The sequence below is a fragment of the Gouania willdenowi genome, chromosome 22, assembly GCF_900634775.1.
Source record: "Gouania willdenowi chromosome 22, fGouWil2.1, whole genome shotgun sequence".
Taxonomy (NCBI): Eukaryota; Metazoa; Chordata; class Actinopteri; order Blenniiformes; family Gobiesocidae; genus Gouania; species Gouania willdenowi.
Window position 1 is genome coordinate 17,095,190 of NC_041065.1, and position 13,847 is coordinate 17,109,036.

General features: G+C 38.4%; 1 protein-coding gene across 1 annotated transcript; it reads left to right on the top strand.

Annotated features, from left to right (window-relative positions):
- The first annotated feature begins 3,535 nt into the window (after positions 1-3,535).
- LOC114456599 (uncharacterized) lies at positions 3,536-11,679 on the top strand. The gene is made up of 5 exons (XM_028438478.1): positions 3,536-3,795; positions 7,072-7,278; positions 7,438-7,643; positions 10,355-10,629; positions 10,702-11,679. The coding sequence occupies exons 1-5, from the start codon at positions 3,650-3,652 to the stop codon at positions 10,885-10,887; spliced, it is 1,020 nt and encodes a 339-aa protein (XP_028294279.1). The 5' UTR covers positions 3,536-3,649; the 3' UTR covers positions 10,888-11,679.
- Positions 11,680-13,847: the final 2,168 nt, after the last annotated feature.

Sequence of the window (13,847 nt, forward strand, 5' to 3'; positions counted from 1 at the left end):
ACTCAGACTGGGAGCTGGTTACAAAGACGAGGAGCCTGGTAGCTGAACAGTAGCTGAACGCTGTGCCTCCTTTCCTACTTTGACACTTTTTGAAGTTCCAGTAGAACTGAGAGCGGAGAGTTCTGCCTGGACGATACGGCACTAACAGGTCTTAATACAGGAGCTTGATCATGTAGAGCTTTGTATGCAAAGAGGAAGATGGATTTTAAACTCTATTCTAGATTTTACAGGAAGCCAATGAAGGGAAACCAATACTGGAGAAATATTCTCTCTCCTGTCTGTACCTGTTAGTATTCTGGCTGCAGCATTCTGAATTAACTGGATACTTTTTAGTGAGTTACTGGGACATCCTGACAGTAAATAGTTACAATAATCTTGTCTAGATGTAACAAATGCATGTATTAGTTTTTCAGCATCACTCTGGCCCAATACATCCCTGATTTTAGAGATATTACGGAGGTGGAAGAAGGCAGTCTTTGTGATTAGAAACAAAAGGGAGATTGGATATTGGCCTATAATTGGACAAGTCACTTGGATCAAGGGTAGGTGTTACTTGAATAATATTGAAAAACAGTGTGACAACATTGGAAACCAGAATATAACGAGAGCAGCAGTCAGGAGCCTCCAAGCATGGCCACAAATCAAACATTGGCCTCTAGTGGTGACAGAAAAACAATCTCATCAAAAAAGCACAAATATGGCAAGAGCAACATTGCTTTGTGCTAGCCAAACATGCTTTATGCTCTTTGCCACAACGTACTTGTGTCAAAGTGGATTTTTAGGTTTAACAATCATGAAAACAAAAGAAACAAGACGTTGTGTGGAGAACAACTTAGGACGTTTTATGTTGAGTCTCTATTTCAGCGTTTAACAATTTTCATTGGTCGATTCCGTGATTCCATTAGCAATTCCGTTAACACAGATTTTATAGGGCCCTACTCAGGGCTGAAGAGAACAATTATGTTTTTAAAAACAGGGGCAAGACCCACCTGTTCAATTTAGAATTGAACAAATTTCTTGTTTATTTCATTTTATTATAACTTTTTATCGTATTTACTGTTTTGTATTCCATTCTGTTAATTTATCAGGTAGTGTATTTTACTCTGATTTCATGTTGGTTTATAGTGTATTGCTATAATAATAATAGTAATATAATAATTACAATTGCATTTATCCTTCTTTGTTACTGCCATTGTCTTCTCCCAGTGTTTTTTTCAGATGGAGCACTCTGCACTGGGGGCTCACTGTCATTGTCTTTATTTGAACCTGTGTCTGTGTGTGGTTCATGGGGTTTGTGGGGCCTGTTTTTAACCATGTAAACCACTTTAAGTTACACTCTGTATAAACAGTGCTTTAAAAATAAAGTTTGATTTGATTTCAAAAGATTGTATGTATTGGTGTTGTGGAGCTGTCATGGACAGCTCCTTTATGGGGGCGCCTGGTGCCACAATCTACTGCGCCGCCCTCCCATTCACTCTTTGGCTATACCTTCTAAGGCCCCTCTTCAGATTCTAGCTGATGCAGACAATACAATAACACTTCTGCTAATTTTATTTACTGAACATATTGGTTGTTGCCATGTCAACAAGATGCAAATGAAGCAGTGTTTTACATTTGTGCAAGAAACACCTTGGAAGAATCTCCACCTTATCTGGGTAAGAAAATGAAATATCTTAAGTATATTTTATTTAAAAGTCTTAGTCCTTGTTTGTGTAGAGTTTGCCTTATTTTTTTTTAAAGATCAAAGCTTTTCAGGACTAGGGAAGTCACGATTACAGATATTATGTTTGCATTAATTTGACACTACCACAAATAAGTAAAATCACATGACCACTCCTAATAGGTCTTGAATTTTAATTTATCCTTGGATGCTCTAATAACATCATAATATATCAACAAAGTAAATTTGGAATTAAAACAAATCTACATATTAACTTTGGTATGTTCTCTCAGATAAAAAGGTAAAGGAGTATATAAAATATATAAATATTGGAAATATTCTAAATAAATATATTATATAATAATTGAATATGAATAAAATAGATAATTATAATTAAATACCATCAGAAAAATATAAAAGCAAAAATAGGTGATGATATATGTTCACTGACTGAGGGCCTGTACAGATTATATGACTTTTCAGCGACACTGAAACTGTTTGACGACTTATTTGAAGGAATCAATTGACCTCACCCTGCATCCATCATGTTTGGGTTAGGGTTGAACTATTGTTCAATGAAATAATTTATTTTCTTGTAATTTATTGAAACAGAATTATTTTATGATGTAGAGGCCATTTTACCACACTTCTGACAATAGGAGGCAATAATTAGCTCCATTTTACATAGGCGACTGTATTAAAGGTGCAGTCTGCAACTCTCAGATCCCTCTCTCCCCCTCCCTCCCCGCTGCTCTCTTGCCCAGTCTCCAAACTTTCCAAAGTCCCTCCCTCAGAGGAGCTAACAAGCTAACGTTAGTCCGACAGCAACATCACAGTGATACAACATGCTCCGTTAAAAGCATATTACCGCAGCGCTTCTCTCTCTCTCTGTGTGCACACCTCAGCAGCAGCAACAACTCAGTGTCACTTACAGCAGCCAAACGGAGGCTGTTGAGCGCACACACAAACAACACATGCACCACAGAGTTCTCGCGGCGCATTCTGGCAATCTGCCAAAGGATGCAGGAGCAGCAGGGGGGCTCAATGAGCCTGTTTTTTTCACACAAACTACTAGTTTTATGTAATGCTTTCCTTACATAGTGACAGCTTAAAAAAAATGACAAAAAGTCACTTTTATAAGAGTTGCAGACTGAACCTTTAACTTACTACTGAAGTAATCACAAAAGTTACATGGGTAGTTTTAAAAAAAAAAAAAAAAAAAAAAATCCACTTTTAATTCTCATTGTTTTGAATTTGTAGATTAAGTCTTAGGGAACCAATGTTAGAGACACAGTTTGGAGTTTAGGAAAACACACTGTTCCACAAATGAAAAAGCATTTGAAATTATGGAGAGGGGATTTATTATATGAAGGGGGTACACATGATTTGACAAAAATTCAAAGGGGGTACACGGGACAAAAAAGATTGGGAACCACTGTGTTAAATCATGAAAATGACAGACTGCTGAACAAAGTCCTGGACACAGACACCGACAGGCCATGCATGACATATGCCCTCACTGTGGCACCCCCACAGCTGTGTCTTACTTACAGACAGCACATTATTCAACAGTAATAAGGGTTGTTAAGTTAAATGCATGTTATACAATAATTTTGTATCAATGATGAGGGATGGGATAAGCTGGGGGCCCCTGGATTCTAACTCTCTTAGGGACCATATTGGTCTGCTTATGTCATTGTATATATTGTACATGACTCTCTTCACTGACGCAGCATCATTTGCCTTTCTAATCTTTCTCAACACACAATGTTCAACAGCCGAATCAGTTTCCACTCCCAGGATGAACAAAGTTGGTTTAAGGTTTCTCCAAGTCAAATCTTTGCTCCGACAGTCAAAGTTGGGAAAAGCAGCAGCTCTCGTCACTGCAGACAGAAAGCCGTCCGCATCTGCACGCATCACCATCACCAACGTGTGGGGAGACCTTCGAGACCTTTGATTTGATGCTCTCTGTGCAGCAAAATCAAGACAATGAAGAACAGCCCACCTGGACTCCCCCTCCTCATCCTCATCATCAGCACCAGTTCCATGTTTGGACTGGGATCTGTGGTGAGGAAGACTTACACACACATGCCATTCCATTACACCTGGGAGGAAGCAAGGCAGAGCTGCAAAAGGTATTTTATTTTATTTTATTTATTCAGTTCATTTCCGACATGGTTGCATTCACAGAAATTCATTTGACATTCAGAGCAAAATCACATCATTGTTTTTTTTTTTTTTTTTTGTCCTTTTTCATGCCGGAAAGGGCGACGGAAAAAAGCATTATGCTTATCTAGATCCGTCCCCTAATTTGAACACAGATAATTTTACATCCAACCTCGTTTCTTCCCTTTTTTTTTTTCTTTTTTTTTTTTTTTTTTGTGATGTGTTCTCGTCTGCAGTCATTGTTCCTGCTGTTACTCCTCTTCACAGTCTTTTTCCCCCGTATTTCCACGAGCTTTCTTTTCCAGTCATTGTTTACGTTCCTCCAACTCTCCAAACGTGAAGTTCTTCTTCTCTCTGAGAACCTTCATATCCTCTGAGAGTCGCCTCTGCTTACGATCCATCCGGAAGGCAAATGCACAGACACATACCCCCATCATTAGCAGGCCAAAGATCATGACTCCTAGCAGATAGATGTCCTCCACATCTTCCACTTCCAGCTAGGTCTGCTTTGATGGTTTAGCACAGAGATCCCAACCACTGTGTGTAGGGCCTTCAATTTTTCTCTGATTTTCCCAGAAGCCGTTTCAAGATATTCCCAGTTCTATTTAATTGGCTATTCCTAAAAACTAAACATCCTTAAAATCTTGGCAAATGCTTGATATTAATTATGGTATTAGTTATGTTGAATCTTGTAAATAGTATTTTTCATGCTTCCAAAATCAAAATGGTACACTCAAATCATGTCTAATCATTCCAGATCAATCAATGCCGAGCAATTTTGCAAGATTTTGTTGCATGAGATTTAAATAATTGCTAAACATTTAATCACCCTTTAATCATCAGAAAAACATGGTGGAAATGTATAATATTCTTCTAAAACAATAGGAAATGTGTATACCATCCTTAATATTGACCGTCATGAGACCGTTTTACCCTACTGATGGTTTGTTGTTGCAATAACATACAACATTCGAGCTATTGTTTCCTGTGTACTTTAATATTATCCTTCTGTATATTTAGATCCAGGGGTTATTATGACTCGAAGAGGTTAATCTGACTCAGAGGAATCTAGTTTTTGTCTGTTTTTCGTGATTGCCGAAAATCTGAGGCCCTGTATGTGGCAAGGGGAGACGCGAGGGTGCACAAAGAAGCAGCATGTAAAAATAAAAAAAGGAGCACAGATTATGTTTTTGTGGCAGTGAATCACAATATCAATATACATGTGTTATTACCAAGTATTATAAGATATATTAAAAATATATATATTAAAGTCACTTTTTAACATCACAATTTAGTCAATAGCACTATATTGCTATATTGATCAGGATTTTTGGGCCGATCACCAATGAGTGAGTTTAAAAAAAAAAAAAGATCACCAAGCACCGATCTGATCATATGAATTCAGTTGTTTTTTTAGGTGCCAACCAAATTACTTTGGTTCTGCCTGATACAGATTCAAATCAAACGATACCATATTTCAGGACCTAAATGCAGCCTTGTCACTGTGAGGATATGGAGGAGTTGAAGAATTTCCATAACACTACATATTTCCTGACTGTGGCATCGCAAAACCTGCTGTTGTTTACAGTCCATATTCACAGGTGCACATCGGAGGCAGGGCGCACGCACACACGCACACACGCGCACGCACGCACGCACGCACGCATGCACTTCTGTGTCCACCACTGCCCTGAAACGGACAGAAGTCTCCAGGATGAAGCGTTCAAGGACTCTAACTTTTAACACAACAAACAAGTACACAAAAGATTCAAGCCAGGACAGACACAATTATAAAAACAACATACGCTATGGTAAAAGTCTGTCAGAATAAAAGGTTCATCAGAATAAAAGTGCATTGGTATAAAAAGTTAATCAGTATAAAAGTGCATGAGGTATAAAAAGTAAATCAGTATTTCATGAGTTAATTAAGATAAATTAAAAAAAAGACAGTATTTGGTTTTCTAATTGACCTTCCTTTTCTACCTGAATACAAAATACAAGTTACAAAGGTAAATTCAAGTCTTATTTTGTCTTGTGAAAACATTCTAAACACTAAATTGAAAATGCAGAGAAAGGTTTGTTCACCTGTTGCATGAGGTTTACTAAGATTTGCTGCACACAAGACAACAGGTGAAAAATATTTAAGAGGCCCAGTATGCGTGTGCATCAGAACCTAAGCTTATTTTCTAATTGGGCGCACTGAGGATGTGTCTGTCAAACTTGCAGCTTAACACCATTGATCTACTTAATGCATTTTATTCAATCTTAGCACATTTTTGAATGTGTCATGGACTTGGACTTGGACTTGATTTTATATAGCGCTTTATCACCACACTGAAGCAGACTGAAGCAGTCTCATTCAGCTCATTCACCCAATCACTCTCACATTCACACACCAGGGGGACAGAACTGCCATGCAAGGCGCTAGTCGACCACTGGGAGCAACTTAGGGTTCAGTGTCTTGCCCAAGGACACTTCGACACATAGTCAGGTACTGGGATCGAACCCCCAACCTCTCGATCAGAAGACGACCCACTGCCACCTGAGCCACGGTCGCCCATAGTCATCTGGGCGTCTACGCCAGGACATGCAAAATATCAGGAGGAAATGCAAACATCAATGTGTTTGTGTGTTATTATGTGTGTTTATTTTTTGGAATCAATTGTTATAGTTATAAATAAAGTTGAATTGAAAGAAATTTTTTAAAAAGTATAATAAACATTTCTTATGATCTATTTATTTTTCTTCTGTTTGTCCAGCTTTAATGGACTTTACCACAGAGCCATCCTTATGGGGTTTCTCCTGTGCTTATATTAATCAACAATGTTTATTTTCCTTTTTCACCTCACACATTTTTTTTGTGATTGTGGCCACTCAGCACTCCATCATCCTCCATGTTGAACACCATAACTCACAAAGCCTTTATTTAAATAGTGCAATTCCACCACTTTTGCATGCCCTAGTAAGTCCCCCTTGACATGTGAATATGAATAAACATGCCATTAATCACCAAATTTAATGCTTCTTATTTGGGATTTTAGTCAACTAGGCACAAAGATTAAAATTTTAAAGACCCTTTCAGAAGAAATTATCTCGACACAGGAGCGAGATCAGGAGAGCCTGCTGACACACTTAAACAGCATGTAACTAATACATGGGGGGCCGTGTGATATTATAAAAAGGTACATCAGACAACCACTGCTGTAAAGACACACTAACAGATGTTAAACTTTCCGTCCCAACAGTTTCAACTCTGACCTGGGGATCGTCCAAACAACAGATGACAAGAAAATGATAAACCTTGAAAATTACTACGCATGGATCGGTCTGACCAAAGACAGTGATACTGAAATCTGGATGTGGCGTTCAACTTCAATACCCATCTACACATGGGCAAAAGGCGAACCACAGCCAACTGACTCATGTGCCTCCATCTTTTACAGCACCAAAGAGTAAATTCACACGTGTTTTTATCACTTTGACAGATTCGGCAGACACTCTAATCAGAATCCCCAAAGGCCAATTTGTGTTCTGTATCAAACATGTTAGCTACTACAGAATGATATCAATGTAGCACTGGGTGATTATTTCCTTCCTTTCTCTCTTCAAAGGTTATACGGCTTTCCCTGTGAAGTTTACTTCTTCTTCGTCTGTCGCAAATACATACAATTCGTATTTGTTGATGAGTCAAAGACTCTGAAAGGGGCTGAGGAATACTGCCAAAAACACGACATGACTCTGGCAACATTGTTAAGCTCCGATGATCTCAAGAAATTTGTCAATTATGAATTCTCATTCTGGATTCAGACAGTAAATGGTAAATACAGATACTTAACTATTTTAATGAAAAAAAATATTGTGCTGGCATTTAGAGAATACATAGGTGGATTGTATTTCTATTTATGATGTTGAAATATTAGCGACTTGTTTACCGACTTTTTAGACGTAATTTTTTTTTGTTCTTACTGGAAACTTATACTCTTTTACAATTCTACAATTTAATTAAGCTGATGCTTTTGTCCAAAGTGAGTACAACACAAGCAAGGAAAACCCCTTTAAGTAAGTGCAACAAAGTGCTTCAAAGTTTGCTTGGCAGCAAGTGCTGCCATCGAGTAGGGTTTTTTGTTTGTTTAATTTTTCTTCTCATCGAGCATTTGATGCTAAGCATTCATCAAGACAACCCTTGTCCCTATCCTCTCACTTGAAATGCTGCCTCCTTGTCCTCACTCCAACTTTGACTGCAACTTCAGATCACTCAAGAAGATCCACAAATACTGACCCCGGATTCTTTAGCAGCCTCAACGAAAAGAAGAAAAAAAAAAAACACTGAGTCTTTGACTCATCCACCGGCTCATTTACTCATTCATGCGTTCTCCACGTGGACTGTTTGACTCCGTCAGGACTTCCCTGCTTAGGATTTTCTCCTGCAACACGGACTTGAATAAAAAGACCACTTGCATGATGATGTTCTGTTCAAGCACCGCCTATGAACCTATATGTGGCCGGTTATGCCACTGTCATGCCAGACTAGGTCGCCTTCTGTAATGGCATTGTTGCCAGGAGTTATTTAATATTGTAGGCCAAGCCAATTGTAGCGTAGTATACAGTATAAGTGTACTGTGGGTCTCTAAGACACTGTATACAGCCCGCCACTACTAGGGTTCAACGTCTGCTCCTAACATAGCACCCCAGCATAAAAGATGAACATGCTAGAAAAGTAGTTCTCCAGTAGAGTCACATGTATAAGGCCACTTGCTCCCAAGTCAGTAAAGTGAGCAGTAGGAGCAGCAGCAGCTCTTCCTTTCCCCGTACCGCTCCCCGTCGTCCGTTACCGAGTAAAGGTTGGAAGCCGTCCAATTCCACAACCGAGACTGTTGTTTTATTTATTTCTTTCTTTATTTAAGTAGGGACAGTACATATGAATGAACATTAAAAAAAATGTAAATATGCCAGATTGTAGCCAACGACTAATTTCCATCTGTTGTCCCTAGACAGGCTGATGTAATAAAATGTTACACTTAACAATGAGACATGACGAGACACAAAACAATATACAAAAGGATTACATACAGGACAAAGGACATAGGGATCATAAAATACAGTAACTTTTCATGTAAATGGAACACTGGGACCAGTACAACTACACACAAGAGAATAGACAGGATGCTGGAGGGCGAAGAAATGGACAGGGGAAAAAAAAGCAGTTCACTTCCACATACTCAGGGTTGGTCAATCACAGGAGTGCAATAATAAATTTACATTATCATAATAATTTATTTAAAGTGCCACTGTGCATTGCAAATAGCCCTGAATTGCCTTTTAATAAAAATAAAAATAATAATAATAAAAGTGCTATAGTGCATTGCACATAGCCCTAATGTGCTTTGTCTCTAAATTTTTGTTTATTTAAAGTGCTACAGTGTATTGCACACAGCCCTAAGGTGCTTCTTTCTCTATTTTTTTATTTTTTTATTTAAAGTGCTATAGTGTTTTGCACATAGCCCTAAGGTGCTTCTTTCTCTAAGATTTTTTTATTTAAATTGCAACAGTGCATTGCACGTAGCCTGAGTTGATCTGAGCCACTCCTTTAAATGACTTTTAAAAGTGTTAAGCTGGGGGCTTCCCTCACTGTGGTTGGTAAACTGTTCCACTGAACGCTGCCTTTGTAGGACAGGACGTTTTGACCAAAGGTAGTTTTATTCACAGGCACCTGACAGTCAGACCTGCTTATGGCCCTAGTGGTCCTTGAGGCAGTCTTTCTGTATTTAATGTAATTATTAAGAGGTGGTGGAGCCATCCCATGTAAGCTCATAAATAAAACTTACACTTTATTTATTTATTACCGTAGTGAGACACAAATCCGTAAACATCCCCATCGTTTCCTCCTCAGTTCACAAATGATGTCGGGTCTCGCTGCATAGGCTGGTGTAGCATTAGCACGGAGTGCTAACAGCTAAAGACTCCCAACATGATCGGCAGCAGAAAAAGTAGTGCAGTTTGGGTATCCAGTAGTGCAGTTTGCATATACATATATGGCAATAAAGTATAATATATATTCTATATTCAATTGCAGTGTTTGTTTTAGCTGTTAGATTGTTGGAGAGGGAGGAGCTCACATTCTAGGAGGAATGTTAGGTGTCACCTGCCAACGTGGGCAAAATCCAACTCGCCTGTTCGGACCTGACTTTTTACAAAATGTGGAAAAACAACTTTTCAACTTTGCCCCTCTGAATGAGGCTAAAGGGATGTATATCACTGTATCAAAACCTTTAAAAAGTGATTTTTTTTTTGAAAAGCAAAGGCTACTGGAATATTTAAAAAAAATTAGAATATTCCAATAAACATTTAATTTCTTTAAAAAACAATTAGTGAAAAACCAAACAACAGCATTTGATATTCGGGCAAGCGTTTATATTTTATTCGGCTTCGACCACAAATTTTCATTTCAGTGCATCCCTAGTAATAACATATGACGATAACATAGCGACTTTGTTTCATGTTTTCTTTTTTACTCTACCCTTCTCACAGGCTCTGAGCCAAACCAAAGTGATAAATGTACTACCATGACAACAAAAGCCAAAACCGTGGCTGCCCGTACCTGCAGTGACCATTTTCCCTCCGTCTGCATGACGGACAATGTGATTCTTATCATGGAGAAAAAGACTTGGGAGGAAGCCATGACGCACTGCAGAGAGCTGGTCCTGTCACCTGAAGACCAAAGCAGGTATGAACTGGTCAGTGTTGAAGCCGGAATAGATGACGCCTTCCTGAGGGCCAGGGCTTCACAGGCCGACACCGAGCAGGTAAGATCTCTTCTGCTGGGAACAGCCTAAACAATGCAAGATGTTCTCATCAGGATGCTTTGCTTCTTGTAGGTGTGGGTGGGCCTGAGGTTCCTAGGGAGAACCTGGTTTTGGATAAACAGAATATCTATGAGCTATCCCGACCTCCCACAGTGTCCTCCGCCTGGGAAGAACTGTGGAGTCATATCCAAGACGTCAGCTCACTTGGAGATGGCCGATTGTGGAGAGAAGAAGAACTTCCTCTGTTACAAGCTGTGACTCTGCAGGTTTTCATCAACAAATCTCTAATCACTGATGTTCATAAAGTCTGTCCCTGCTGTGTTGTTTCACATTAGTTTGTGTTTTATGTTTGAAGGACAACTTTTTTTCTACAAAGATATAAGTCTTTTCCTTATCGATGGTAGACTTTTTTGTTGAGGACATATTTAAGCATATTTTAGTGAGATCTCTCAGTATATATTTAATGTTGCTTATATGATACTAGATACATATACTCTGGGTATAAACATCTCAACTCAAGTGAAGATAAAATAAAATATAAACAATTACATGAATGCAAAAAATTCCACTCTGCAAATAGAATGCAAAACCTGAGACTGATAATTCATGTCAGTCTAAAATACAAACCAAATCATGTCATCATAATGATATTCTTCTAAAACAAAACAAAACACATACCTATCTGTGCATGAACTAAATCAAATTAGAACATTATACAAAGCCCAGATTTAAGATATGAACATGTTCTGTTACAACAATATTTGGATGTTTACATTTTCTGACAGCAATTGAGACCTTTGCACATTGACTGTGACAGCAGTTTAAAAGGCATGCTAGCTTAGTATAACAATCATTGTTTCCCATACAAAATCTATCTGTGGCGGGCCATATCATGAGATTTGGGTCAAGCCCAACATATTTGTAAATTAATTTTTGGTAACTTTGTCTTGAAACTGGATCTAAATCTGTACAATATGGACTCTCTCACTCTCTCCAACCTTTTAATTCATAGGCGTATACTCCATTTACTTCCTGCCCTCCACCTGAAATCACGCCCCTTTCGCGTGTCAAAATCATGTGACTGAAACCCAGCTATTCAAATTGATTTCTAACTGCTTTTTTTTTTTTTTGCGTGTGTGCTTGTTCCTCTGAATCTTACCTTTATTATAAATATGTCATTTAATCTCTACTTAAAGCTGCAATATGAAACTTTTTTTTTTTACATCATTTAGTCAAAAATCCACAATCATCTTTGAACATATTGTAATCAAAGTGTTCTGAGTGGACAGTGAATATAGTCTCCTTCTCCTGGCCCTGTAAAATAACGTTTAAAAATCCAGGAGTGTGACGCTCCTAGAATCTGGATGTCAGCCAATCAGAGATCTTTCTACAAACACGTGTGCTCCATGAGCTGTTGTTGGCATTACTATTGGCTGCTCATCTGAAGTCAGACGCGTTCAGGTACCCTCGGTAGTAAAAGTGAAATAACGGACGTCCCAGCAGAAGTCTCCATAACAGCATTAGACACAACAGTTACACAGCAAATCAAGCGGAAAAAGGCAGACCGAGGTGGAGCAGCAACAGTTTAAAGCCACAAACACTGAGGAGGAACGGATCGCTTTGACTTGTATCCTCGTGGACCTCCGTGACGGCAGAGGTCCACACCGTACACACACTAGTACTGGATGCAGAGTGATGGTTATCAGTCCGCTCAGAGTGGCAGGTAGCTGAGATTAAGGATGTCCCAATCCAATCACTTGATCGGAAATCGGGCCCGATCACGTGGTTTCCCTTCTTTCCCAGTGCAGCTTGACTGACACCCTGGCCAACGCGAGGAAGATTGTAGACAACTGGAAACACTCTCCGCTGGCCTATTCTCGTCTTTAAGACATCTAAAAGGACCTAAATATGGATATCAAGCACCTACAGCAGGACGAGCAGGTGTGCTCTAAATCAACCTCTATCTGCAGACCTCACACACTTTATTTAGTAGGCAGCTAATACTTTACGTGCTCTGCACCTGCACTGCCAACAAAATTGAGTTGTCATACTTTTCATCAAGAAAAACATACATTTCAATCTGTAAAACTTAATGAGGAGAGTAAGCATTAAAAGTGCAGTTCATAAAAGCATAGTTGTTAACATGCCTGTTGGGTATTCTAAGATGAGGCACTATTCATTTTTATAGTAGACATTTTTATTTATTATTATTTAATCTTGCACTAAAGTCCAAAGTGAAAAATGTGTTTATTCTATTGCTTGATTGGTCAAGCTATGTCACAGAATTGATGTGTGTAGGGTTGAATGTTAAAATAAGGTGAATAAAATAAAAAAGGGACATTCTGGGTCTGTTTTTTTTGCTCTTCTTTATCTTTTTAATCTATTATAGAAGTATCGGATCAGGTATCGCCCAATGCTCAGAATCAAAGGACTCTGACTTGGAGGCAAAAAAACCTGATTAGGACATCCGTAGCTGAGATCACAGCCCCCTCTGCGTATGCTTGTGGCGGGTAAGAGCCAACTGCAGCAGCCACTGTTCAGGACAGTAACTACAGAGTGATATGTGCATTCATGTTAGAGTCTCTAAAATACCAGAAAAAATAAATAAATAAATAAAACACCAGAAAAAGCTCCAATAACACAAGACAAAGTCCATACACTTGTCACTAGTCTATAATGACAAAAAAATTGCTAAGAGCTAAGACACAGGTAAGGGATGTTGAATTTCGGTTTCGGATTCAAAACGGAGCAAAGAAAGGATTGTGCAAAATAATATAATACAGTAAGGTGGGAAAATAAAGGGTTAAGGGTTAGGGAGGACAGAACTATGGAAGAGAATAAGGGCCACTAAAAAAAAAAAAAAAAAAAAAAAAAAAACAGAGCCAGTAGTGGAAGCAATTTTTTCTGTCTTAATTTTGTTTGTTTTTTTAATTATTATTAGTTTTTTAGTCTTGTTTTTTTTTTTTTTTTTTTTGACCGAATTTTTGGATTTTCTTTGTGAGCTCACCAAGAAAATCCGAAAATTTAGTCATTTTGACTCGTTTTCTTCCTCCAGCCACTCCACAGTGGGTGGAGCTTGGAGGCATCCCAAGAAAAAAAAAAAAAAAAAAACAGGACTGAAGACTAAAAAAATAAATACAAATAAATTGACATATATATTATTAGACTTTTGTTTTTGTTTTTTTATAAAAAAGGGAAGAAAAAAAATAAGACAAAAA

What these genes read in the sequence shown, in the direction of transcription:
- LOC114456599 (XM_028438478.1), top strand. Translation starts at nt 3,650, where the DNA reads ATGAAGAACAGCCCACCTGGACTCCCCCTCCTCATCCTCATCATCAGC. An exon ending in CTGGATTCAGACAGTAAATG is followed by an intron (nt 7,644 to 10,354) that starts GTAAATACAGAT and finishes CCCTTCTCACAG; the next exon opens with GCTCTGAGCCAAACCAAAGT. An exon ending in CACAGGCCGACACCGAGCAG is followed by an intron (nt 10,630 to 10,701) that starts GTAAGATCTCTT and finishes TGCTTCTTGTAG; the next exon opens with GTGTGGGTGGGCCTGAGGTT.